General features: G+C 52.5%; 3 protein-coding genes and 1 long non-coding RNA gene across 7 annotated transcripts; 3 read left to right on the forward strand and 1 right to left on the reverse strand.

The window, feature by feature from the left end:
* The first annotated feature begins 799 nt into the window (after window positions 1-799).
* Window positions 800-8,632, forward strand: rad21l1 (RAD21 cohesin complex component like 1). The gene is made up of 13 exons (XM_086159964.1): window positions 800-978; window positions 1,069-1,198; window positions 2,869-2,968; window positions 3,217-3,320; window positions 4,173-4,277; window positions 4,679-4,780; window positions 5,288-5,434; window positions 5,951-6,180; window positions 6,249-6,324; window positions 7,273-7,412; window positions 7,497-7,607; window positions 7,721-7,792; window positions 8,046-8,632. The coding sequence occupies exons 1-13, from the start codon at window positions 835-837 to the stop codon at window positions 8,223-8,225; spliced, it is 1,641 nt and encodes a 546-aa protein (XP_086016090.1). The 5' UTR covers window positions 800-834; the 3' UTR covers window positions 8,226-8,632.
* A 601-nt stretch (window positions 8,633-9,233) lies between these two features.
* On the forward strand, window positions 9,234-15,443 carry snpha (syntaphilin a). Of its 3 annotated transcripts, none has more exons than XM_086159096.1 (5): window positions 9,234-9,409; window positions 11,155-11,245; window positions 11,332-11,391; window positions 11,953-12,102; window positions 12,182-15,443. In XM_086159096.1, exons 2-5 carry the CDS (start codon window positions 11,202-11,204, stop codon window positions 13,401-13,403), a joined length of 1,476 nt encoding a protein of 491 aa, XP_086015222.1. In that variant the 5' UTR covers window positions 9,234-9,409; window positions 11,155-11,201; the 3' UTR covers window positions 13,404-15,443. The 3 variants fall into 3 exon arrangements, with proteins under 3 accessions (XP_086015222.1, XP_086015221.1, XP_086015220.1); XM_086159095.1 differs by having other exon boundaries at window positions 9,236-9,409; window positions 11,160-11,245; window positions 11,332-11,490; XM_086159094.1 differs by having other exon boundaries at window positions 9,238-9,409; window positions 11,332-11,490.
* A 635-nt stretch (window positions 15,444-16,078) lies between these two features.
* Window positions 16,079-19,049, reverse strand: fkbp1aa (FKBP prolyl isomerase 1Aa). Of its 2 annotated transcripts, XM_086159110.1 has the most exons (5): window positions 18,937-19,049; window positions 18,769-18,816; window positions 17,615-17,727; window positions 17,321-17,494; window positions 16,079-16,494 (listed from the first exon to the last, which is right to left on the reverse strand). In XM_086159110.1, exons 1-4 carry the CDS (start codon window positions 18,971-18,973, stop codon window positions 17,363-17,365), a joined length of 330 nt encoding a protein of 109 aa, XP_086015236.1. In that variant the 5' UTR covers window positions 18,974-19,049; the 3' UTR covers window positions 16,079-16,494; window positions 17,321-17,362. The 2 variants fall into 2 exon arrangements, with proteins under 2 accessions (XP_086015236.1, XP_086015237.1); XM_086159111.1 differs by lacking the exon at window positions 18,769-18,816.
* On the forward strand, window positions 18,795-20,602 carry LOC147226791 (uncharacterized). The gene is made up of 2 exons (XR_015107081.1): window positions 18,795-18,878; window positions 19,729-20,602. It is a non-coding gene; the product is annotated as an uncharacterized LOC147226791 (long non-coding RNA).
* The last annotated feature ends 915 nt before the right edge of the window (window positions 20,603-21,517 follow it).

Consider the following 21,517-nt stretch of genomic DNA (forward strand, 5'->3'; position numbering starts at 1 on the left):
CAGAGGCAGACGCAGAAGCAGAAGCAGATACAGAAGCAGAAGGTAATGCAGATGCAGAAGCAGACGCTGATACAGATGCAGAAGCAGATGCAGATACAGATGCAAATGCAGAAGCAGAAGGTGTTGCAGATGGAGAAGCAGAAGCAGAGTCAGATGCAGAAGCAGATGGAGAAGTAGAAGGTGTTGCAGAAGCAGGTGTTACAGATGCAGAAGCAGAGTCAGAAGCAGAAGCAGATACAGAGGCAGATGGAAAAGTAGAAGGTGTTGCAGATGCAGATGCAGAAAATGTTGCAGATGCAGAAGCAGAAGTAGATACAGAAGCAGATGCTGAAGTAGAAGGTGTTGCAGATGGAGAAGCAGAAGCAGAAGCAGATACAGATCCAGAGTCAGAAGCAGATGCAGATGGAGAAGCAGAAGCAGATCCAGATCCAGAGTCAGAATCCTCCTCCTCCTCCTTCTTCTTCTTTCCCTCCCGCCGGCAGGGAGGCGCGCGCGGAAGCGTTGACGGCACGCGCCTGGTGTGAAAAGCGCGGTGAAGCTAACTAGCCTACAGGGTTTTTTGTTGTAGGTTTTTTTGCAGCTTCTTCCCCGAAAAGATATTTCTTAAAGAATTATCTTGAAATATTTCAACACGTTACCGACTGAACCGCGAGCTTGTTGAAGTCGCGGGTCCCGTTTGGCGGCCGCTTCTTTTCCGCATCAACGTGATTAGCTTGGTTAGCACTAGCAGCTAGCTGACGGTTAACCGACCGACCGACTTTTCCACTTTCATGGCGACGTCGAATACATTTTTACCTTTTCTTCCGTTCCCAGGCGACTCTCCGGTCCAACGCGATGTTCTACACGCAGCTCTTCACCTCCAAACGCGGTCCTCTGGCCAAAATCTGGCTGGCGGCTCACTGGGAGAGGAAGCTCACCAAAGCCCAGGTGTTCGAATGCGACCTGGAGACGACGGTCAGGGACATCATCTCCCCGAAGGTCGGCGCTTTTCCCCCAGAATATAAACACGTCAACAAACTTTCCCCACCGTGAACTTTTAAAACATTTTAAAAAGCGCCGTGTTTGCAGATGACCATCGGTCTGCGGACGTCCGGACACCTGCTGGTCGGCGTGGTGCGGATCTTCTCCAGGAAAGCCAAGTACCTGCTGGCGGACTGCGGCGACGCCCTGGTTAAAGTCCAGGTGGTTTTCCGTCCAGGTATCGGCGTTTGCGGGATAATTCAAGTGTTCTGCGGTGAAATAAAGATGCGGGCTTGTCAGATGATGGATGTGCGGTGTCGCGTCCTCTCCTGGATGCAGAGACGGAAGGCTGAACAACAGGAGACTTCAATGAAGTCACTTTATTCACCTTTCCTCTTTCTTTTACTGAGGGGGACCTTTATTTTCTTCACCCACTCCAACGTTACGATCCAAATCTGGGTTTATTTTCTAACCCAGATGTCACCAGCAGAGGGTGACACAGCATTACTTTCCAGGAGCTGCCATGTCAGCCTTTATCACCAGTTGTTTACATCAGTGTTTCCCAACCTTTTTTGAGCCACGGCACATATTTCACAAGAGAAAAATCACACGGCACACCACCAAATAATATGTCAAAAACATTTTTTAACGAAATAGAATGAAACCGTAGTCTCAACTTATTTAGTGTGGAATCTAATATAACTCATATCTGTAGATTCGTCGAGTTGCAATGCAAATTTTCCACTGGTATGCAACTTTTCCTGAACACTTTTTTCGATGTCTGAAGACATGTCATCAATATGTCTGAAAATTGTATTATTTTAGAGAACTCTGGCTATTTCTTTATCAACGCCAGAGCCGAGCGTTTCTTCTCCAATAATTTTGCCGGCAGGTCGTATTAATGTTTTGCTGTTTGGATTTAGAGATGAGTTCAGCAACTTTATAGCAGCTTTCACTGCTTTCTCACTGGTCTCGGTAGTTTTCAACAACGCTGCCTGTTTGTTTACGCAGATACAAGTACTTTTTATTTTAAAAATGTATCACGCAAAGCGTCACTAATCACTCTGATACACAGACGCACAGGTTAATTCACTACCCGTTGCCATGGAATGGACACGCTGCCCACATAGACATAGGAAGACACATTATTTGCGTTGGATAAATCATTTTCGGACCAATCGGGTGAAAGTGGGTCTTTTTCCACGGCGCACCTGATGATCTCTCACGGCACACTAATGTTAGGAATGTTAATGTTAGGAAACACTGGTTTACATCACAAACACACTCTCTCACCCGCACTTTTACCACCACCGAGGACGATGTTGTTGTTCATGAACAGGACGAGTGCAAGTGCAGTCAAGAATTGGCAACATTCCCTCTGATGGCATCAGAGACAAGATATAAACTGAAAAATAAAACGACACAAGATGTAGTCAAGTCGGGGGGGGAGGGTGTGTGAGAAAACTAAATGTAAAGATAACGGACGTAAAAGCTACACAAAGACTGGTGATTCTTTAACACATGAGAAAACATCTGGTAGATCATTAAGATAGAAGCAAAGACCATGTCAATATTGGAGGAAAAGAAAAGAGCACTTGGGATATAGACTAGGATGTGGTCAGAAGAAAGACACGCTGAAATATGTAAGCAAATAGAATAAAGAGGGTTTTGTTGCTGTTGTTTTTTTATATATATAGTTTGTGTTTGTTGTGCCGACCAATAGTGTATTTTTACCCTTTTGAGGAAAAAAACCTTCACAGCAACTTAGTGAGGTATGCTGAGTCTGAAGAATGCTGTTCATCTCAACTAAAAGAAGTAACTGATGGCATCAGTTCAGATATCAAAACCAATGGGTTTGAGCTTTAACTTGACATATGTAGGAAAATGAGCACTATTTCTCCACCCCAGGTCTGACGGATCTGCCCGCCGAGGACCACGAGGCCACTGTCAAAGCGATTACCCTGACAGAGGATTTCACCGCCTTCGATGCCCCGATGCCCCGTCCCAGGTACGGTGTTCTCCCGCTGTGGAAGTCCTGGACAAATGCTAGCCCGTTCAGGGTTAGGATCAGATGAAAAGTGTTGATATTCAAAATGAGTTTGATTTGTGACAGCGTCTTTGTTTTGTCATTTACCCTGATCATTTCTGTTATCTTGATATTTGGTGGTATAAATGTAGCTCTTCATTTGATTTATCGAACCTTTGAGGGATATTCTGTCAAATTCACGTTATGCTCTCTTTACACTGGAACGCAAGTAACATGGATGTCACGGACCACAGTTCTCTGAACCAGAGTCGATCAGAGGAAATCACTCTGAAAGAAGATATTGGTCGTAGCTTTCTGAGTTTGGCGGAATTTGGTAAGAATCAAGAACAAGGTTTGGCTGTTTTTACATCTTGTTTGTGTTGCGTCTACATTCTGACTCTCCAATCACATCACATTGATCTATATGAGAAATATATAACTCAGTATTATTACTGACAGCATATCTAATGAGGAGACTATAACCAACAATCACGTGGCCTGATTAGGAAGTATTGTATTATAGGACATATTTCTAATCCCTTTGTGTCTCATATAAAGTAACAGTAGCTGACAACAAACCTAAGCACAACCGCTGTCAACACGTATTCTGTTTAGAAATATGTAATCTAATTTGTAATAGGCGAGGGGGTTGGTGTGCTGTGCTGTCTGACACACAATCTGGCTCTGGGATCTGAATGTGCTGCATCTGCATAATGGGAGTCACACAGCATCACTTTAATTGATTTATCCCGAAATGTAGGTCAAACACCAGAAAGGAACCACCACCATGTGGGGCCAATGGCAGAGAACTATGTCATAAAAAAGTGATCATTGGTCTCCAAAGCAACATTTGACCCCCGATTTCTACCAGGACTACAGCATGACTATTATCGACCAAGTCTATCATTTTAAATCGAGACACGTATTATTGCTTTTTGTCACATTGTCAAGTAATTATATGAAGTTGTAAAATAACAATTTCTTTAGCTCTCACAAACATACTTTCATAGATGTGAGAAGAGGGATAGCTAGGTTTGGCTGTGCATTTAGGTGAGTTGAATACTCACCAGCTCACCAACTCCACAGCTGAAAATACTTCCAAAATTTGAGGGATTTTCAACAACAAAAACACTCCCTTTTCCACCAGCTTTATCATTTGAGGTTAACATTTCCCCTACTCTTGTAGATGAATCCCGGGGCGCCGAGACGGGGCTGCTAGATATAAGCTTCCAGAGTTTGGCTCAACAAGGTGATGCTTTCGGGGACGAGGGTGCAGGACTGGAGCTCCTGGGTAATCAAGTGACTTGGATCCATCCGCCCCACACACACACACACACACACACACACACACACGCACACACACATGCAGACATACTTGTATCTGCCCTGAAAAAAAGGACAATATGTGTTGATTTTTATTTGCTTTGTTGTTATTTTAAACATTTGCCGACATTTAGCAAGTACCAGTCAACGACACAATTTACATTTATCCTGAAAAACATGGATTGTGACAAAACTGGAGAGTGACTTAGAGAACACCCCCCCCCCCAATTTGAAAACATCTGTTTTCTAAGTAGAGCTGCCAAAATTAAAACTGTTGCATTGCCCTGGAAACAGGGAACCGCCTGAGTCACTGCTCAAAACGGTAACAGCGGTTCATTCCTCTTATTTATTTTCTATTTTCCCTTTTAGACTTTCTGACTCACTTTGGTGATCCAGCTGAGTCCACAGACTTCATGCCGCCGGAGCCGCAGCATGAGTGTGCGGAGAACTCTGTACTCAATTATCAGCACGGTAAAACCATCTGATTAATATTTCACAGTGTCCTGACAAACCTCCTGTACATTCTGTCCATTAGCAATAATGAATAGTAGCACCAGCTCCCGCCGAGCAGCTGCGATGTTGTCGCAGTGGTCGATAGGAATGCGTGCGTATTTTAGGATTTTCCGTTTGATCAGAATGTATTTGTACTTTTTTAATTGGGGATTATTTTCTCAACCACTTAGTCATTGAATAACTTTAATCTTCAGTCTTTGGAGGGATTTTTTTTTTCTTCACTTGACAATTTCCAGCTGCCTTCCTGAGAAACACAAGTGGATGAAGGGTTTTTGGATGGATTGGGAAAAAAATACCCAATGTGAACCAAAATGTGCTGAGTTGTTTGTTCCCTTTTACTTGTCCATATCTATTGTTCCAGTTTCCCCTTCTTTCTGTCAGTAATATATTTGATTGGCAATCCCACTGATAGTGTGAGGTTTTTCTCCAGTACCTTGACATTAAGTACAACCCCTTGTGTTCCAGATGCTGACAGAAGAGACTATACGAAAGAGAGGACTCCGTCGCCAAACAAAACCCCTCTCGTCAATGATGAGGAGGAGGCCTTCGCCCTCGAACCCGTGCCGGTCACCCGTAGGCAAAAACAAACCCCTGCCACACCGCGTCCCCTCAGTAGCCAGTCTGAGAAACCACGGGCATCTCACATACTCATTTGTGCAACAACAGAACATATGTATCTTAAAACGAATGCTTAGTCCTGCCCTTCTACAGTACACCCATCTGGATTTTCCACTTGTCAGAAAACATGTCTCTACGGGAACACACTCGAGCTAGCAAGGGGAGGGCGAGGCGGGCGTGGCGGGCTAACCAAAGTGAAATAGATAGATGGATAGAAGAGAGGAGCCCCTGTGCACGGACAGGACATAATCGCTCGTGTCCTGACGTTTGCGCAGATCCCACAAGTGCACCCGCTCAAATTAAAGTCAAGGGGGCTATCGGGGGCACAGGAAATTTCACACTACTTTGAGCTGAGAAAATAAAAAAAAGCGTGGTTTATTTTTAGAGAACCGTTCCTTTGACCCGCAGAAAACCAGGGCAGTGATTTTTACCCGGGCGCGAGGTTCCAAACCGAACCGGCTTTTTGTAAGTCTAGCAGAGCAAGCGTGAACCTCGGCCGTTTCTCCCTAGCGAGCTCCGAGAGGAAGCGACAGAAGACGAAGCGACTCTTGGTCGTGGACCCGGTGAAGGTGCTGACCAACGACGTCCTCAGGGCGCAGCTTTGTGATTTCTCAGACCTGCTGGCCCCGATGGACATGGCCCCTCCCACCCGGCAGCTCATGCAGTGGATGGAGGACAGAACTGCAGAGAACCTCTTTGTGCAGCCGTGTTCCTCTGTCGCAGCGCCGCACATTAAAGAGGTGAAAAGACAAACCTTTTCAACGCTGATCGTTTAGTTTAATATCAGCGTCTTGTTTTGCTTTTGCAGCTCTTTGCCAGGACTTTTCACCTGGTGAAATATGTGTGTGAGGAAGTCGAGGTGACGGAGCAGAAAGTTTCAGAGGGTAGGACTTTATACATTCAAGCATTGAAAAAACAGGCTCCGGATTCTTGTCTACAACTGTTTTCAGGGCTCAGTTCTTCGATGGACGTGACAAACCCACACCTTTTGCTCTTTTCCCAAAATATTGCCACTGACTTCATTCTTTAGGGATGACGACAGCAGTGTGATTCGATGGCATTTTTTAAAATAGAGCGTCTCCAATTTGATCTTTCACGTGAACAGCGCCGTGGGTCAAATGAACTTCCGAGATACAGTTTTCGTCGGTCGGCGGTTACCAAAACAACCGCCGTGCTACTTTTACCTTGCCTTCTTAGCGGAAAACTATATATAAACAGTATTGCGTCCAGGCCCATGAAATTGAATGGAGGCAATTAGCATGATGAAATGAATTGGGGGAAACAGATGATACCCAGGGAACAGCTGTCAACCCGGCCGCTGTTCGCTAAATTGATCACGATTAAAGGATCTGACTGATTCGGAAACATCATCTAATCTTTCCACTAGACAACTGGAAAACTTGAAAACCAACGAGAGATGATTCATTCGACCGCCATCACTTTGACCTGTGTTAATTCTCAAGTATAAAGCGTTATAAAATTCAAACTTTCATATCTCATTCTGTCATCAAGCTGCTAAAGTTGTAGTCACCTCATATAAACTGACCTTGTGTTTTATGGACCCTGACAACATTGAGGAATCTCAGTTGGAGTGAGTCATTCACCAGTAGGGCCTCCAGGTTTCCTGAGTTACCACGATGTAAGGAGTAAGAACCTTTAGAATCTAGACGTGTAGAATCCTGGAAGCCGGTGTGATCTATGTGTGAAGGTACCAACTGGACTTTTAGAAAGGAATGTAGAGTTCGCTCTCTGCTGGTCTCCGCAGCTTCAGTTCAGTCCTTATGTTTCATCAGACGTCTTCCTCACGCTACCGTTGCATAATCTCTGCGCAGCGCCGAGGCCGAGGCACAGCGCTGACCTCCACGCCAGTGCCGCCGTAGATTCAGCGCTGGAGTGTGAAAAAACAGACAGCAGCGGGATCTCGCCCCTCCGTCAAAGCAGCGGCAACCTGACTTTCCACCGGTCCATGGAAGTGAGCCTACACGTTTCCAGAGAGACAACCTACGCGTGTTCGTCTAAAGACTTTTTTTAAAATTCTTTCTTTTTGCATGCCAAGAGAGAAAGTTTGCCAGATGACACTTATCCTGAAGTTCCATCAGAGGACTCCATGTGTGTCCATCCATCCCAGACAGAGCTGGACAGCCAGGCCAGATCCCTCAGTACCCAGGTGCTTCACAGGGAAGCTTGTGTTTCCCAAACAACAAGGACTCTCGTCCGCAGCGACCCGTCGAGCCCGTTCACTTCACTGCCATTTCTGACCGGAGTATTTCTAACCCGCAGTCTGTGCCAGAGGGCCGCGGCTCGGAGAGGACGGTGACCAAAGAAGCACTCGATCTCCTCAACGCTCTCAAAGTAGGTGCTTCAAAATAAAGGCCTCGCAGCGACACAAACTAGTTGAGGTAGAATTAGCGTTGCGTACTTCCACTCTGGCCAGAGAGCTGCATATTCACACTGACCTCAATATTTCATGCTGCATCACTGCTCTTTAACATTCAAGGGCAAATCAAATCTGCGTCAACTGTGGACAGGGATTTGGAGATGAGCTGACCAGGGCAGGATTAGGGATGATGTTTGGAGATTAAATTTATGTGTGTGTGTGTGTCAGATCAAAAAGCACAGCAGCTTCAGCCTGAAGGAGCTGTGTGCAGGAAGGTCCCGCTCACAGGCTGCCACCACCTTCTACTGCCTCCTGGTCCTGAAAAAACAAGGAGCCGTCCACCTGCACCAGGACGGACCTTACCAGAACGTCGTGGTGACGCCTGGACCTGCCTTCTTCCTTGTTTGAAGCAGGAACCAAGCACAGTTCAACCCAGCCCTACGGACCGAGTGTAAAATGTTTCAAAGTTTGTTTATGTTTATGGCCTTTCTTCAATGACTCTAATTTACTCCTACATATTCCCTGCGGTTCCTCGCTCCTCCTGCAGCGTCACATGTGTTGACTTGGAGAAGAGTTCTTCTCACTGCAGATACTGTTGCCGTGTCACCTGTGAAACGTTTGAACCCCTTTCAGACTGGGATTTCAACATGTTCGCCAAATGTATATTTTAATAATGTTTTATAATGTGATTTTCCATCCGTACAAAGCTTGGGTGCTAAATGGTAAAGAAGGTCCTCTTATTCCTGATGTTAACCCCCTTTGCTGCAAGTCACCACGACGTATTTAATTCCAAGAGTTCATATTTAAAATGAATTTAAAAAGGCTGACCACCTTCAGCTTTCTGAAACGTTTGGGCTGGGTTTTTGGGTCAAGAGGTGTCTGTTTAGTTGAAATAAATTATTTAAAGAGTGTGCTTTTGTAGTTTTGGTGTGTTTGTGTGTGTGTGTGTATGCCCAAGCATATCCTTCCGTCATCTGTGTGCTGTTTGTATCCAAAGACCGTGTCCACCAGCTGGATCTCCAGGGTCTCCAACCTCCGCCTTCACACAGGAGCTCCAGAGGTTTCTGAAGGACCTTCTCGGCCACTCGGCAGCACCACAGATGGGTTCCGAGACCTTGGAGTACAATTTTGTTCCCAGCCTCCTAAAAGTCCCTGTGATTTAGTAAAATGGGATTATTCTGAGCCTTTTTAAACTTGTGTCGGTACTGTAAGAGAACTGGGATTGTCTTGCGGTCCTAGTGCTGTGCTCTCTACCCAGGGTCCTCGGCCCGCTGCCCCTCCGTGCCGGCACACCGGACCGCCCTGCCCGCAGAGGAGCCGCTAATCCTGCGTGATAATCCCGGAGCTCCACCGCCTCCCCCTCCTCCTCCACCTCCACCTCCTGTCACTTTAAGAGGCATCGATGCAGCCGTCGCAGTTCCCTCATTTGCTCTCCGGGCTTCATGGCTGCAGGATGGACTCCCATCACCCTCCTCCTCCTCCTCACCATCATCACCATCATCATCATCACCAGCACCAGCAGCAGCTTCTCGACCCGCAGCGAACACCGCGCCCGGGGACAACTTCCAGCGGCCGACATGTCTACTGTCACTGTAAGCAGCTGTGTGTGTGTGTGTGTGTGTGTGTGTGTGTGTGTGTGTGTGTGTGTGTGTGTGTGCGCGCAGAGCCGTGATGCGTTCAGGTAGCAGTATGTAGGACACGGGCTGATTTGATCACCACCATTAGACAACTCTGCTCCCCACTTCCTGTTTGCCCCCCCCCCCCCCCTCCATCCCCAGCAGTGACGTCCTCTCGCGGCTCTCAGCCGTCAAATGCCGCAGACCCCGCGTCCCGATGCCCGGTGTGTGTGTGTGTGTGTGTGTGTGTGTGTGTGTGTGTGTTAGAGAGAGAGAGAGAGAGGAGGAGGCAGATCTCCATCACGTCTTCCCGCGCACTTCGATCCGCGACGCACGCCTCCGTGTAAACACCGACGCGCGCGCCTCTTACGTAAGACGGATTGCGCACACCTGTTGCGCAGCAGCAGCGGGGGGTTAATGAAAGTACTGGCGCTATTATCAGGCTGCATCCCATAATGATAGGGCAGACAGATGGAGGGCTTGGGAGGCCGCCATGACTGAGGTCAAACCCTGGTCCTGCCTGGGGGGGGGGGGGGCCTGCAGGGTGTCATCCTCTCACATGACTGCACCTGCCTCCTCTTGGAAAATCAAGGCCCGGCCGGACGCAGACGTGCCGTGACATTGGCAGAGCGTCCACAGAATGCTGGCCTGTTTGGATCCTGAGCTCCTCCTGAGCTCTGAGATGTTAGATAATAGAGGATAATCCGGCCAATCAGTGGGAGATGCTGAGTTCCGACCGACATTCCCGCATTCCTCGGAGCGGCTGCTCCAGCTCCGCTAGCCCACAGGAACATCATCGTAACTGAGGAACCCGAACCGCAGACGGTCCCATGGGACTTGGATGCTACCGTACACCGTTCTTTTCACAGGAAGTGATGTCATGGTGAGATACAGCGCTGAGCGCTCCAGCAGGTGGAGCACAGAAACTCCTCAACAGCTGGTGACCGCCTGGTTACCCGCTAACAGCCCGGTTCCAGGCCGTGACCGCGGCCGATCACCTCTGACCTCTGCTGATGTGCAGCTCTGCACACACCGTCCTCCGTGTGTGTGTGTGTGTGTGTGTGTGTGTGTGTGTGTGTGTGTGTCAGTCAGTCAGCAGAGAAAGGAGGCTTTGTCTGCTACTGGCTGAGACTGTCTTTAATAAGACTATTGTCAGACATCCAGTGAATAACACACACACACACACACACACACACACACACACACACACACACACACACACACACACACACACACACACACACACACACACACACACACACCAGTGACCTATAAATACAAGGGAACGCTTCTCTTTCTCAGTGCTTATGTTCTATACTTTTCTGTAACGGCTTATTCTTGGAGAATCATAAATCTAGACATTTGCTGAGACTCTAGAAATTTCGGTTCTACTTTTGGTTAATTTATGAGACATCTCTTGAACCTTGACTTTATATGAACCAAAGGCCTTGGGTGGGAGGTTAAAGCCATTCCTTGGTATTTTACACAAATGTCCGATTCTCATTTTTCCAAATGATTTTCAAGGTTTTTTTCTTGCCTTTCTCTCTTTTTACAAACATTTATGTCACAACCTCTGAAACAGTCAGAGTCCACGTGTTTAGTTTATTCTGTCGCTTCTTTAATGATAGCCTGATGGAAATGTAAATAGCAGTGCTTTGGGATCCATCTACAATATTTTCTCATCTCCCTCTGACGCGTGTGTGTGTGTGTGTGTGTGTCAGTCCAGGATTGACGGCTGCTAGCATCCCGTTCTCCAGGAGGCCCATCCATGTCTGTGACGCCGAGCAGAAAGCCCTCGTCAGGTCAGCGCAGGTATTGCAGCTTCACGTGCACATCTCCACCAGTGTGACCCTTCCTGAGATCAGCCAGAAACCTTTGGTGTCTTTTCTCTCTGCGAGGCGCTCCGTGGGAACGAGCAGCAGCGGCGGCGGCGGCAGTGGCGGCGGCGGAGCCGGCCGGTACGCCCACACCGACACCTCCAGCACAAACACCTACCCTGGCAGGGCGAGGGCGGCGGAGGGCGGCCCCGCAGCACGCACCTACCCCAGCACACCGAGGTGCCACACACTGCTAACATTCTGCTTCACATCCACCGACATCCCATCATCTCACCGACGCTGTTTGCCGATCACTTGGTACGGCCAGTCTGAGAGGCTAAAGCATAAAAACATCGGTGGTCCGCGGGTAAGGAAAAAGCAAAAAGGCAAATGAAAAAATATGCACCAAGAAACGTGCAAATTTTCTTCCACTACAAATTCCAAGGCTGATTATGAAGGATGAAATTAAACGTGAAATATGGAAGTAAAATCCCAACGGCCAAACACAGTCATATGAAAAAGGCGAGCGGCAGGGAAGGCACCAGTGTTCGCGACCCGGTCTTTGCCAGCAAGACCGCCGTCCGCCTGCGTGTCCTCGCCTTGAAACACAACGCGACTGGCAAACAGCGGCGCCTCGCAGTCAATGATCCGTTCCCCGCCGCCACGTCTTACCCCCCCTTCGGCCTCTGTGTGTTTGTCCAGGCGTCAGATCAAGCACGCCGTCTGCGGCGACAACCATGGGATCCGACCCCCGACCCCGGAGCAGTACCTCACGCCCCTGCAGCAGAAGGAGGTGTGCATCCGCCACCTGCGAGCCCGGCTGAGGGAGAACGTGGAGCGTCTGCAGCACAGGTGAGCGGGAGCGCTCGGGCGCCGCCGTTCGGGAGGAAGTCCGCCCGCTAAAGACGGCGTGTCTGGTTTCCCGCCCCAGGGACAGCGAGATAGACGAGCTGAGGACTCAGCTCTACAGGATGCAGGAGGACTGGATCGAGGAGGAGTGCCACCGGGTGGAGGCCCAGCTGGCCCTGAAGGAGGCCCGCAAGGAGATCCAGCACCTGCAGGGGGTGGTGGAGACCGTCCGGTCCAACCTGGGCGTGCGGGACCAGGAGCCGCAGGATCTCAAGCCGTACCCGGGGCTGAAGGAGCCGCGGGCGGGCGGGCGATCTCGCTCCTGCGGCTGTTCCCCCGCCGGCACCCTGAGCCGCAGCGGTACCTCCGGCCGGCTGAGCAGCGAAGCCCTGCAGCTGGAGCGCGAGACGGGCAGAGGGTCTCGCCCCGTCCCGGGGCAAACCCACCTGCTCCTGGAGGCGGCCCTGCTGTCCGAGCAGCCGCCGGCGCGGGGCCCCGCCCGGGGGCCCCCGGCCATGACCCGCTCCTCCACCTACGAGAGGATGTGCAGCGGGGGCGCCGTGCTGCCCGTGTCCCATTCCTGCCACTCGCTCAGCAGCGGCTGCAGGTGTAGCGGACACACCTACCTCCCCCACCATCACCTGTTCCTGCATTTACCTCAGGAGGAGGCCGTCACGCCGCCGCCGCCGCCGCCCGCCGCCAGCGACCCCATTCCCACCCCTGCCGTCGCGGCAGAGAAGAAGCCGCGTGTGCGTTCGCAGGCCTGCAGCCCCACCATGACCTGGCTGGGCGAGGACGGCGCCGAAAACGAGCTGAGCGTCATCTCGCTCGCGACCTCCGACGTCGCCTCCTCGGAGCCGCTGCCGTCCCCGTTACCCGCCGCGCTGCCGCCGTACGTCGCCGAGCCCAGAGCCCCGGACAGGCCGACGGACGCCTCGGTGGATCCGCAGACCCGCCAGCCGCTCCCCGCCGCCTCCCCTCCTGTCCGGCGGCAAGCGGCGGCCCTGGAGGAGCAGGAGGGGGAGGAGGAGGAGCGGGAGGAGGGGGAACCCCAGGGGGCGAACCAGGAGAGCTTTGCCCCTCAGCTCTGCCACTGGAGTCGCTACTTCCTGGTGGATCTGTTGGCCCTCGCCGTGCCGGTGGTTCCCACCATGGCCTGGCTGTGCAGGGGAAGGGCCCCCGACGTCATGCCCGCCTACCACATCGGCTCCCTGTTGAGGGGCTGCTGCGCCGTGGCCCTGCACTCCCTCCGCCGCCGGGGTGCGGGCAGGGCGGCCCGGGCCGACGGAACGACATCGGATTGACTTCACCCGGCGACCCACCCGCCCCCCCGGCAGGGACGGCGAGCGGCGAGTGGAACCGGGCCCCGGACCTTCATTTGGAAAAACATGGAGCGGGAAACAACCGATGGCAACGACAAACCCCTTCATCCAAGGACAGAAACTCAGAGGCGGTTTCACTGCAACTTCCCGGAAGGGATCCATTCATGTTTGTCTGCAGCACTGACTGGGAACCTCCTTTAATTCATCTTACGGAGCAGTAGACAGGCCTCGCATTCTCGGCCGTTCCATTCCACGTGAAGCCCCTCCTGAGAACCAGGAGGGGCTTCACGTCGCTCGCGCGTTAAAATAACATCTTTAGAAATCCTCATCGCTGCCGCACTTTAAGTCGTTCTCTTTGTGTTGCATGAAACCCGTGGCCTCGGGCCGGCCGTCCTCGGGGCAGTAAGCGGGAGGACAGGCTGGGACGGCGGGAGGATTCTGCTTTAAATGGCAGAAGAGAATCCCTCGACAGGAGGAGCACACGGAAAGGTTTGACCTCCAGAGTCCAACTTAAAGTGAACTCGCTTTGTGCTTTTCCTGGTTTAGAACCGGGACAAGAGCCGACCACTAATCAATACGGTCTCGCAAAGATCTCCGTGTAACAATGAATGATCTGTTCCTTTAACCTTGAACACTAACTGATTGTAATGACCGACTGAACGGAGGGCCGGGCCTTCAGGAGATCCACGGGCTTCGGGGCCAACGTGCACCGAGTCCGCAGATAAAAACCCATTTGTCAACAGGCGGCACTGAGCGAAGCATCCGGCGCCGCAAACACGCAAATCAAATAAACTGCACGGAGATTCAGAGATTTGCGGTGGATCCGGCCCTCGTCCGTCACGAGGCTGGAAGTTTCACTGTGAAATGGAAGGCGTGTTTCTATCGGCTGGTCTCGGCCACTAACACTGACTTTTACACGGTGAAACTCACTGGCTGCGGGTTCCCGGAGAGGTTTTTAATGCAGCTCAACAGAAAGTCCTTTTTTAAGAATGTTGTGCTTAAAGCCCCGAGCGGTGAGCAGCTGCATCCATAACAAGTCAGTGTCGGTGGAATTTCATTTGCATGGTTTTCTATCTCCTCCCATTCTTCTGCTGGATAGCGCTCGGCTAATGCTAACGCTACCGGTAGCAGAGCCTGGCTGTGTAAACAAAGGCTCTCTAGGATCCCGGTAGCTGCTGAGCCGCGTTTCCACGGTCACTCATCGCCTCGCGACATGCAACTCGAGCGGTAACCTGCAGCCGCGGTCAAGTTTCACGGCCCGAGGTCGAGACAAGACCCGGGTCGTCTTACGGCGCCCGCCGCTTCAACCACGAGCAAAGCCCTGGGACTCCGTGCCCAATTTATTTGAAAGTAAAGACGGTTTCGCTCTCCGTTCCTCTCAGGAAAAGGTTTATCTGAACGAATGCACAGCGAAGACAAACCCGACTCCCCGACCGGGTGACAAACGCACACTGACTTCAGCCGACGGACTCCCGCAAAGCTTCATTATTTCAGATAAACTTTGAGGCAGTTCAGAATATATGTCAAAAGCATCGGAGCCTGTAATCCAAAGTGACAGGTGTTCAGTCGTAAGGTTTGTGTCTTTGCACAGCTACATTTATCCTTTATGAGCATCGGCTGCCTTCAGAGTACTGTATTGTAGTTCACAACGGTGTACCGTACGGACCGCGTAGTACCGTACTTCACGTGACTCTAAAAGCTGATACGCCGCGCGCTTGATTCAAACTTTATGCAAAGCTTCAGTTTTCAGGGATACTTCCAGTGAGGAACGGCAACTGGCGGCTGAAGAGAAGCGGTGGAGGACAAGCAGCACCGCCGTGAAGGCTGGGAGGAGGAGGGAAGTCGTCTTCATCAGTGCTTCGCCACGTTTGTCTGGGAGAGCGTGACGCCGCTCCCTGAGGAGTCTCTATTTATACTTTTTTTTTCTTTTTGAAAAGCCAATGAAAGATAAAACATGGACTACAAAACAAGAGCGGAGGGGGGGTGACGTCCGTGTCCGTTCAAAATAAAAGCTGTTTTCGAGCCCGTCTGCCTGGTTTCATCAATACGTCTGAGCGGAGCTGGGAGACGCTCACATTACACAAATCCACCGCCTCGGACGGCCAGAGAGACGGGGACAAGCACGCAGAGTCGGGGCGGTTACTGGCCGGCGGCACATAGAGACGACTGGGGTTTTTCTCGACTAACCATCGAGTCACGTGACCACCACCGCTCCCTCTGCTTCTCTTTTGCTTTTAATCAGCGCCGTCCTGACGGTATTCTACCATCTCAACCGAAAGGGAAGCGGGTCCAAATAAAGAGCGCGGTTACCGACGAGGGGAAAGGAGGCTGCAAATATGAAAGGCGCCGAGGGCTCGGCGAGATGCAATCACACATGGCCGAAGCGTTGGCGTTAAAATGACTTTATGTTGCACGTCAGGGACAGAACTTAAAACTCCACAGCTTGGAACGCACAACTCCTCCGGACCGACACGATCCACAAACCCCGAGGCGCCTCCACAGTGTCCAACCCGTCGACCGGACGGCGTCCAGGGGTGGACACTGTGAAAGAAGACGCACGCCGTGCAGACCTGCGGGCCGTTCACACTCTGGTCACAAACACTTGAAACAACACTTTCCACGTGTGGGTCTCACAAAGACAATTCATAGAAATATCACTGTGTCAAACAACAATTTATTCTTATTTTTATTCAAGACAAGTCATTACCCGCAATCAATACAATTAGGGTGTAAAGGCCACCGAATGAGACGGACTCGGCACGGGTGACGCTCGCCGGACGCCCGGCGGCCCACGCCGTTCCAGGGCTCGGGCTTAAAATCATACGAACAAAAACATCACCATAAAAACACACAGGACATGAGGAGACACGCGGCCTATGACTGACAGAACGGAATCAAAGGAACATATCTTATGCAGTAGAAGGTGAGAAAGCAAGTGAGATCAAGTCTGTAGGTAAAGAAGGTGAAGGAGTGAAGCTATGGACACGGGTCCTATGAAGGGATCAAGAGCAGGAGTCACACCTTGACGTTTGTCCTCCGTGTTCCTCTCTGTATTCCCAAAATAGGATTCAACCTGCGGTGAACAGAAGGAGGTGTTAGAGCTGCAGAGGAGGAGGGCTGGAGATGCCGGCGCGCGTTCCACCTTAGTTCGAACGTCGCCGTGCTCATTTACGCCACGGTTTTCACGACAACAATGTCGCGCAACTTTGCCTTTTGCAGCCTTCGCCGCACACCGACGGCCACGCAAATATCTAGGCCGCGGATTCCTGCCTTTGCTGGGACGCGGCTTCTGAGGATTCTGTGTGACTGAGGCCGAATGTCACAGGAGAGCCTGACGATGCGGGAGGTCAGTTTGGTTGGAGCTCAGGGAAATATCTGAATGTAGCACCGGTTCCTGCAGCCTGCGGAGGAACCGGGCTTGTTTGCCTACGACCGGAAGAACAACACGCACAGGAAAACACTGGATCACAACGACCGGACGAAGAGGAGAACGCAGCAGGGCCTCCGTCTCGGCAGGTGCCGGACAACAAGTGTCTACAATGGGTCTTGGTAAACGTCTCCCCGCAGGGACAAAATAAAGGAATAAATACAAAACCGCGCACAAAAGTAGTTTGGGACGAACGCCAAGAAAGGTGGCTGACTTTCACGGTTGTCTTCCGAGGCCCGACTGGTCCGCCAAGATTTCTTCCTGTGACTCGTTGGTGGGTATTTGTACAAAAAAAGCAGCTCTAAGAGCGAGGAGCTGCAGCAGAACATCCACGCAAAGCAAGGAGCACTGGAGGAAACGGGAGCTGAGCATTGATAAGAGCCCTCCCTACGCTGACCTGCATCCCGATGCTCGGCGGAAACACAAGACTCTGAAATCTGACTCGCTCTAGAGCAAGGAAAGCGGTCCTCACCCTGAAAGTGTGAGCGGAGCTGGTGGAGGTGCAGCTCCGGCCTCAGGGCTCCAGGCCCAGCAGCTCCACGTCGAAAGTGAGGGTGGCGTTGGGCGGGATGATCCCCGGGTGCCCCTTGTTGCCGTAGGCGTAGTCCGGCGAGCAGATAAGCTTGGCCCGCTGACCGACGCTCATCTGCGGGTCAGCCAGAGGTTACAGAGGTTAAAGAAGTTACAGAGGTTAGAGAGGTCAGAGGTGCCGCCTGGTTCCCTTCAACGGACCGCCGGCCACCGCCGAGGCGAAGCCCCTCCTTACCTGGGCTACTCCTTCCTCCCAGCCGCGGATCACCTCCTGGTGACCGATCCGGAATTCGAACGGCCTCCCCCGGGTCCTCGATGAATCAAACTCCTTCCCATCAGCCAGAGTTCCTGATGAGAGCCGGAAGGGGGGAGTTAGCAGGAGATCTGCCGGTGTCAGCGCCCCGCAGCCGGCCCGGGAGGCGAGTCGCCCCGCTGGCCCGAGCGGGCGCCTAACGGTCCCTGTGCCGGGAGCTAGCCGTACCTTAACCGGGAGCTAGCGACACATAAGCCGGGTGCGACAGGCAGACAAACCGGGTGCTAGCTGCATCCTAGCCGGGAGCTAGCGGCATCCCGACCGGGAGCTAGCGGTAGACAAGCCGGGTGCTACAGGCACATGAGCTGGGTGCTGGCGGCACCCTAACCGGGAGCTAGCCGCACATTAACTGTGGGCTAGCGACACATGAACCGGGACGAAGCGGCATCCTAGCCGGGTGCAAGCGGCAGACAAACCGGGTGCTAGCCGGATCCTAGCCGGGAGCTAGCGGCATCCCGACCGGGAGCTAGCGGTAGAGAAACCGGTCGCTAGCCGCATCCTAGCCGGGAGCTAGCGGCGTCCCGACCGGGAGCTAGCGGTAGACAAACCGGGTGCTAATGGCACATGAGCTGGGTGCTGGCGGCACCCAAACCGGGAATTAGCGGTACCTTAACCGTGGTTTAGCGACACATGAACCGGGATCAAGCGGCATCCTCACCGGGTGCTAGCCGTATCTTTACCGGGAGCTAGTGGTACCTCTGCCGGGAGCTAGCACTAGCCACACAGCTTCCCGGTCAGGTTGGCTTCCGTCCAGCCGGTATCGGTGAAGCCGCCCCGCTCTCCCCGCTCTCCCCGCTCGGCCCCCGGGTAAAGGGCTTGTGGGCTGCATCGAGTGACCGAATTAGTCCGGTGTTCGGAGGCCGCGTCCTGGCTGCTTCCCAGCGGCGGAGCTAACGTAGCGCTAGCCGCAGTGTTAGCGACAAACAGCCGGCTCGGAGCGTTTGACCCTCGGCCAACCCAGACATCGTTCCCCGGCCCCGCACACGGACGGGCCGCGGTGTCCCCGGAAAAACCACCACCCTCCCGTGTTCCTCCGGACCGCCGCCGCTGCGCGCCGCGGAAGCTCCTCCGCTCACCGACATAGTGCACCACGACGCGCTGCCCCTTCTTCGGGAAGGTCCGTCCTGCGGGAGGAGAGCAGCGGGGCGACAACATGAACATCTGCACCAACAAACACCACCCGGGGGTAAAAGGGGTAAAAGAGGCAAAGGGGGGAAACAGAAAGCGGAGCCGCTCAGCCTCACCGTCGCCCTCCGTTATGGTCACAATTTCTACTCCCATTTTCGCTCCTCGGTTCCCTCCGCTCCCGACCGACCGACCGACCGACCACCGGGCACTGCGAGCGGAAGCGGCAGGCAGGAGGGTAGGAGGGTAGGAGGCAGGAGGCAGGAGGTAGGAGGTAGGAGGGTAGGAGGGTTGGGGCAAGATGCGAGAAACGGGGTGGGGGTAGATGGATTGGAGGCAAGCTGTGCGCAAAAGGGGGTAGGAAGCAAAGGTTAGAGGGTAGGAGACAGATGTGAGGGGCAAGGAGGCAGGAGGTAGGAGGGTAGGTGGGTTGGGGCAAGAGGCAAGAAACGGGGTGGGGGTAGATGTATTGGAGGCAAGCTGTTGGCAAAAGGGGTTGGGAAGCAAAGGTTAGAGGGTAGGAGGCAAATGTGAGGGGGTAAGAGGCAGTGGGTAGGAGGGTAGGAAGGTTGAGGCAAGAGGCAAGAAACGGGGTGGGGGTAGATGGATTGGAGGTGAGCTGTGGGCAAAAGGGGTAGGAAGCAAAGGTTAGGGGCTAGAAGGCAGATGTGAGGGGCTAGGAGGTAGGAGGCAGATGTTAGGGGGTAGGAGGCAGATGGTAGGGGGTAGGAGGCAGATGTTAGGGGGTAGGAGGCAGATGTGAGGGGCGAGGAGGCAGATGTTAGGGGGGTAGGAGGGCAGCACAGGAGGAGGATGGAACCCCCAGGTCACGGTTGAAGTCTCAGTGTTCAGTCAGGTGTTCCACTCTCCTCCTCCACCTTCTGGTCCTGCAGCCTCTCTGTTCTCCACAGGTTCCTCTCACACACATGGACTCTGTGTCGTCGCTGCTAAAACCTCCTCTGGTTTCTTCTCTCCATCACTCTGGACGTCCCTCCTGCTGAGGAGCAGAGTGGATCTCCAAGCAGGTCAGGTCTCACAGAAGCATGATGAAAACAATTGAGTCTCGATCTACTGGTGCTGGAAAATGTGTTTTTTAATTGAGAAGCCTTCAGAGCGGCATGAACTCTGAGATGTTCTCGTGCACATCTGAGGTCCGCCTGAGGGACCAGAGGTGTCGGTTCGGGTCCAGATGATCTGCTCCAGAACGGACACTCTGGTCCAAGAAGGGGGCCTTCCTCACTGAGATGGACATGTTGAAGAGCAAGAGGGAGGAGCAAACATCTTGCAGCTGCATGAAACCGGAGGTGGACGGCACGAGGAGACGGTGGTCTGAGCTTCCATCACAGGAAGGCTGCAAGTGGACGCGCTGGAGAAGAGGCGGCTCAGGAGGAGGCGCGAGAGCTTCTTCCTGAAGCTCCGGACGAGCCGCCGGGTTCCAGAGCTTGAAGGCCAGGAAGCCGGAGGTCAGCGACATTATCTCCACCGGCTGGTTCTGCCATCTTCAGGGCTCGGACGCTTGACAACTGACGTGAAGTAAAGATCGAAGTTGTCTGAGGAGGTTCTCGGGTGAATTCTCGTCATCTAGAACATTTTGCCAAAGATCTAAGTTGTATCTTTTCCTTCTGGGCGGCGCAGCAGGAGGTCTCTACACCCACGAGGACCTGGAGCTGCTCTTTGAGCGACTTGGAGCGTCTCTCTGAGGAAGCTCTGAGCCTCGGTGGGTCCGGAGGTCCTGCCGACCGCCGTCATTCTCTACGTCTTCTCCAGGCCGTCCGTCGGTCCCTCCAGACCTGCTGGGATTGACGGGCCGGGCTGGACGGGCGCCGGCCGCACGCTGCGTCGCTGACCTTTCCCCGGCGCGAGGACACTCGGCGGGTTCCCCTGGATCTGCTGAGGCCGATGGAGATGACGGCGGAGCTACAGGCCTGTTCGAAGAAGGAAAACCACGTCAGCGTCTCCGCCTGACAGAAAATGTGCTGGCGGTAAAAACTGCGATGAAAAAATAAAACTGCTTTTAATTACAAACTGCATTTTCAGAAAAACACAATGCAGGAGGGGATCAGATCAGATGATTGAGAAGAAAGGAGGCCGGAACCGGCTGGAGATCGTGAAGAAAAACATCTCATTCACAAAGCTGACTGGAGCCGGACCTTGCTAAGACCATGCTAACGGTCTGACTGCTAAGCTAACTAGCAGCGGTACGCGCAAAGCCGCTCCGAATCCTCTCGGTCCGTGTTAAAGCCACAGCCGTGCTGCCGATCTGGAAGGAAAAGCCTCCTTAGATGTTTCCTGAGGCTGGGCTGATATTCACACTGTTTGCTCAGTTTTCCAAGTCCTTCATCCAGCAGACTGAAATCCAGTTCCCTTTAGCGTCCGAAATGTGGCGTGCGAGTTTAACAGGATGGCGTGAATGCTGTACGCCGCCCCCCTGTGGCCGCGGTAAAAACAACCGTTCATCCCCTCACAGAGGAGCTCCTTTACCCCCGATCGCCCCTCGGGGACAAATAAAAGTTTTTCCGATTCTTTCCATCTATTCTGTCTTGCGTTGGATTGTCCCGTTCATGGTGGAATGACAGAAGAACAGCAAAGAAGCCATTTTGCAGTTTGAAACTTAATTTTGTTTTTTTTGTACTTATGAATCTTGATTTAATATCTGAATATAAGCCGTGAGCATCGCGTTGTTTTCCCTCCCTGGCTTTA

Source organism: Fistularia commersonii, chromosome 14 (genome assembly GCF_037954325.1).
Source record: "Fistularia commersonii isolate RoL2024-O1a breed Wild chromosome 14, RoL_Fcom_v1.0, whole genome shotgun sequence".
Classification (NCBI taxonomy): domain Eukaryota; kingdom Metazoa; phylum Chordata; class Actinopteri; order Syngnathiformes; family Fistulariidae; genus Fistularia; species Fistularia commersonii.

Coding starts and splice junctions, on each gene's coding strand:
- rad21l1 (XM_086159964.1), top strand. CDS start 835: ATGTTCTACACGCAGCTCTTCACCTCCAAACGCGGTCCTCTGGCCAAA. Junction 979..1,068: donor GGGACATCATCTCCCCGAAG/GTCGGCGCTTTT, acceptor CCGTGTTTGCAG/ATGACCATCGGTCTGCGGAC. Junction 4,278..4,678: donor TGCAGGACTGGAGCTCCTGG/GTAATCAAGTGA, acceptor TTTCCCTTTTAG/ACTTTCTGACTCACTTTGGT.
- snpha (XM_086159095.1), top strand. CDS start 11,202: ATGTCTGTGACGCCGAGCAGAAAGCCCTCGTCAGGTCAGCGCAG. Junction 11,491..11,952: donor ACCTACCCCAGCACACCGAG/GTGCCACACACT, acceptor GTGTTTGTCCAG/GCGTCAGATCAAGCACGCCG. Junction 12,103..12,181: donor GTGGAGCGTCTGCAGCACAG/GTGAGCGGGAGC, acceptor TTCCCGCCCCAG/GGACAGCGAGATAGACGAGC.
- fkbp1aa (XM_086159110.1), bottom strand. CDS start 18,973: ATGGGAGTAGAAATTGTGACCATAACGGAGGGCGACG. Junction 17,728..18,768: donor CGTCGTGGTGCACTATGTCG/GTGAGCGGAGGA, acceptor GGCTCTCATCAG/GAACTCTGGCTGATGGGAAG. Junction 17,495..17,614: donor GGGAGGAAGGAGTAGCCCAG/GTAAGGAGGGGC, acceptor GCTGACCCGCAG/ATGAGCGTCGGTCAGCGGGC.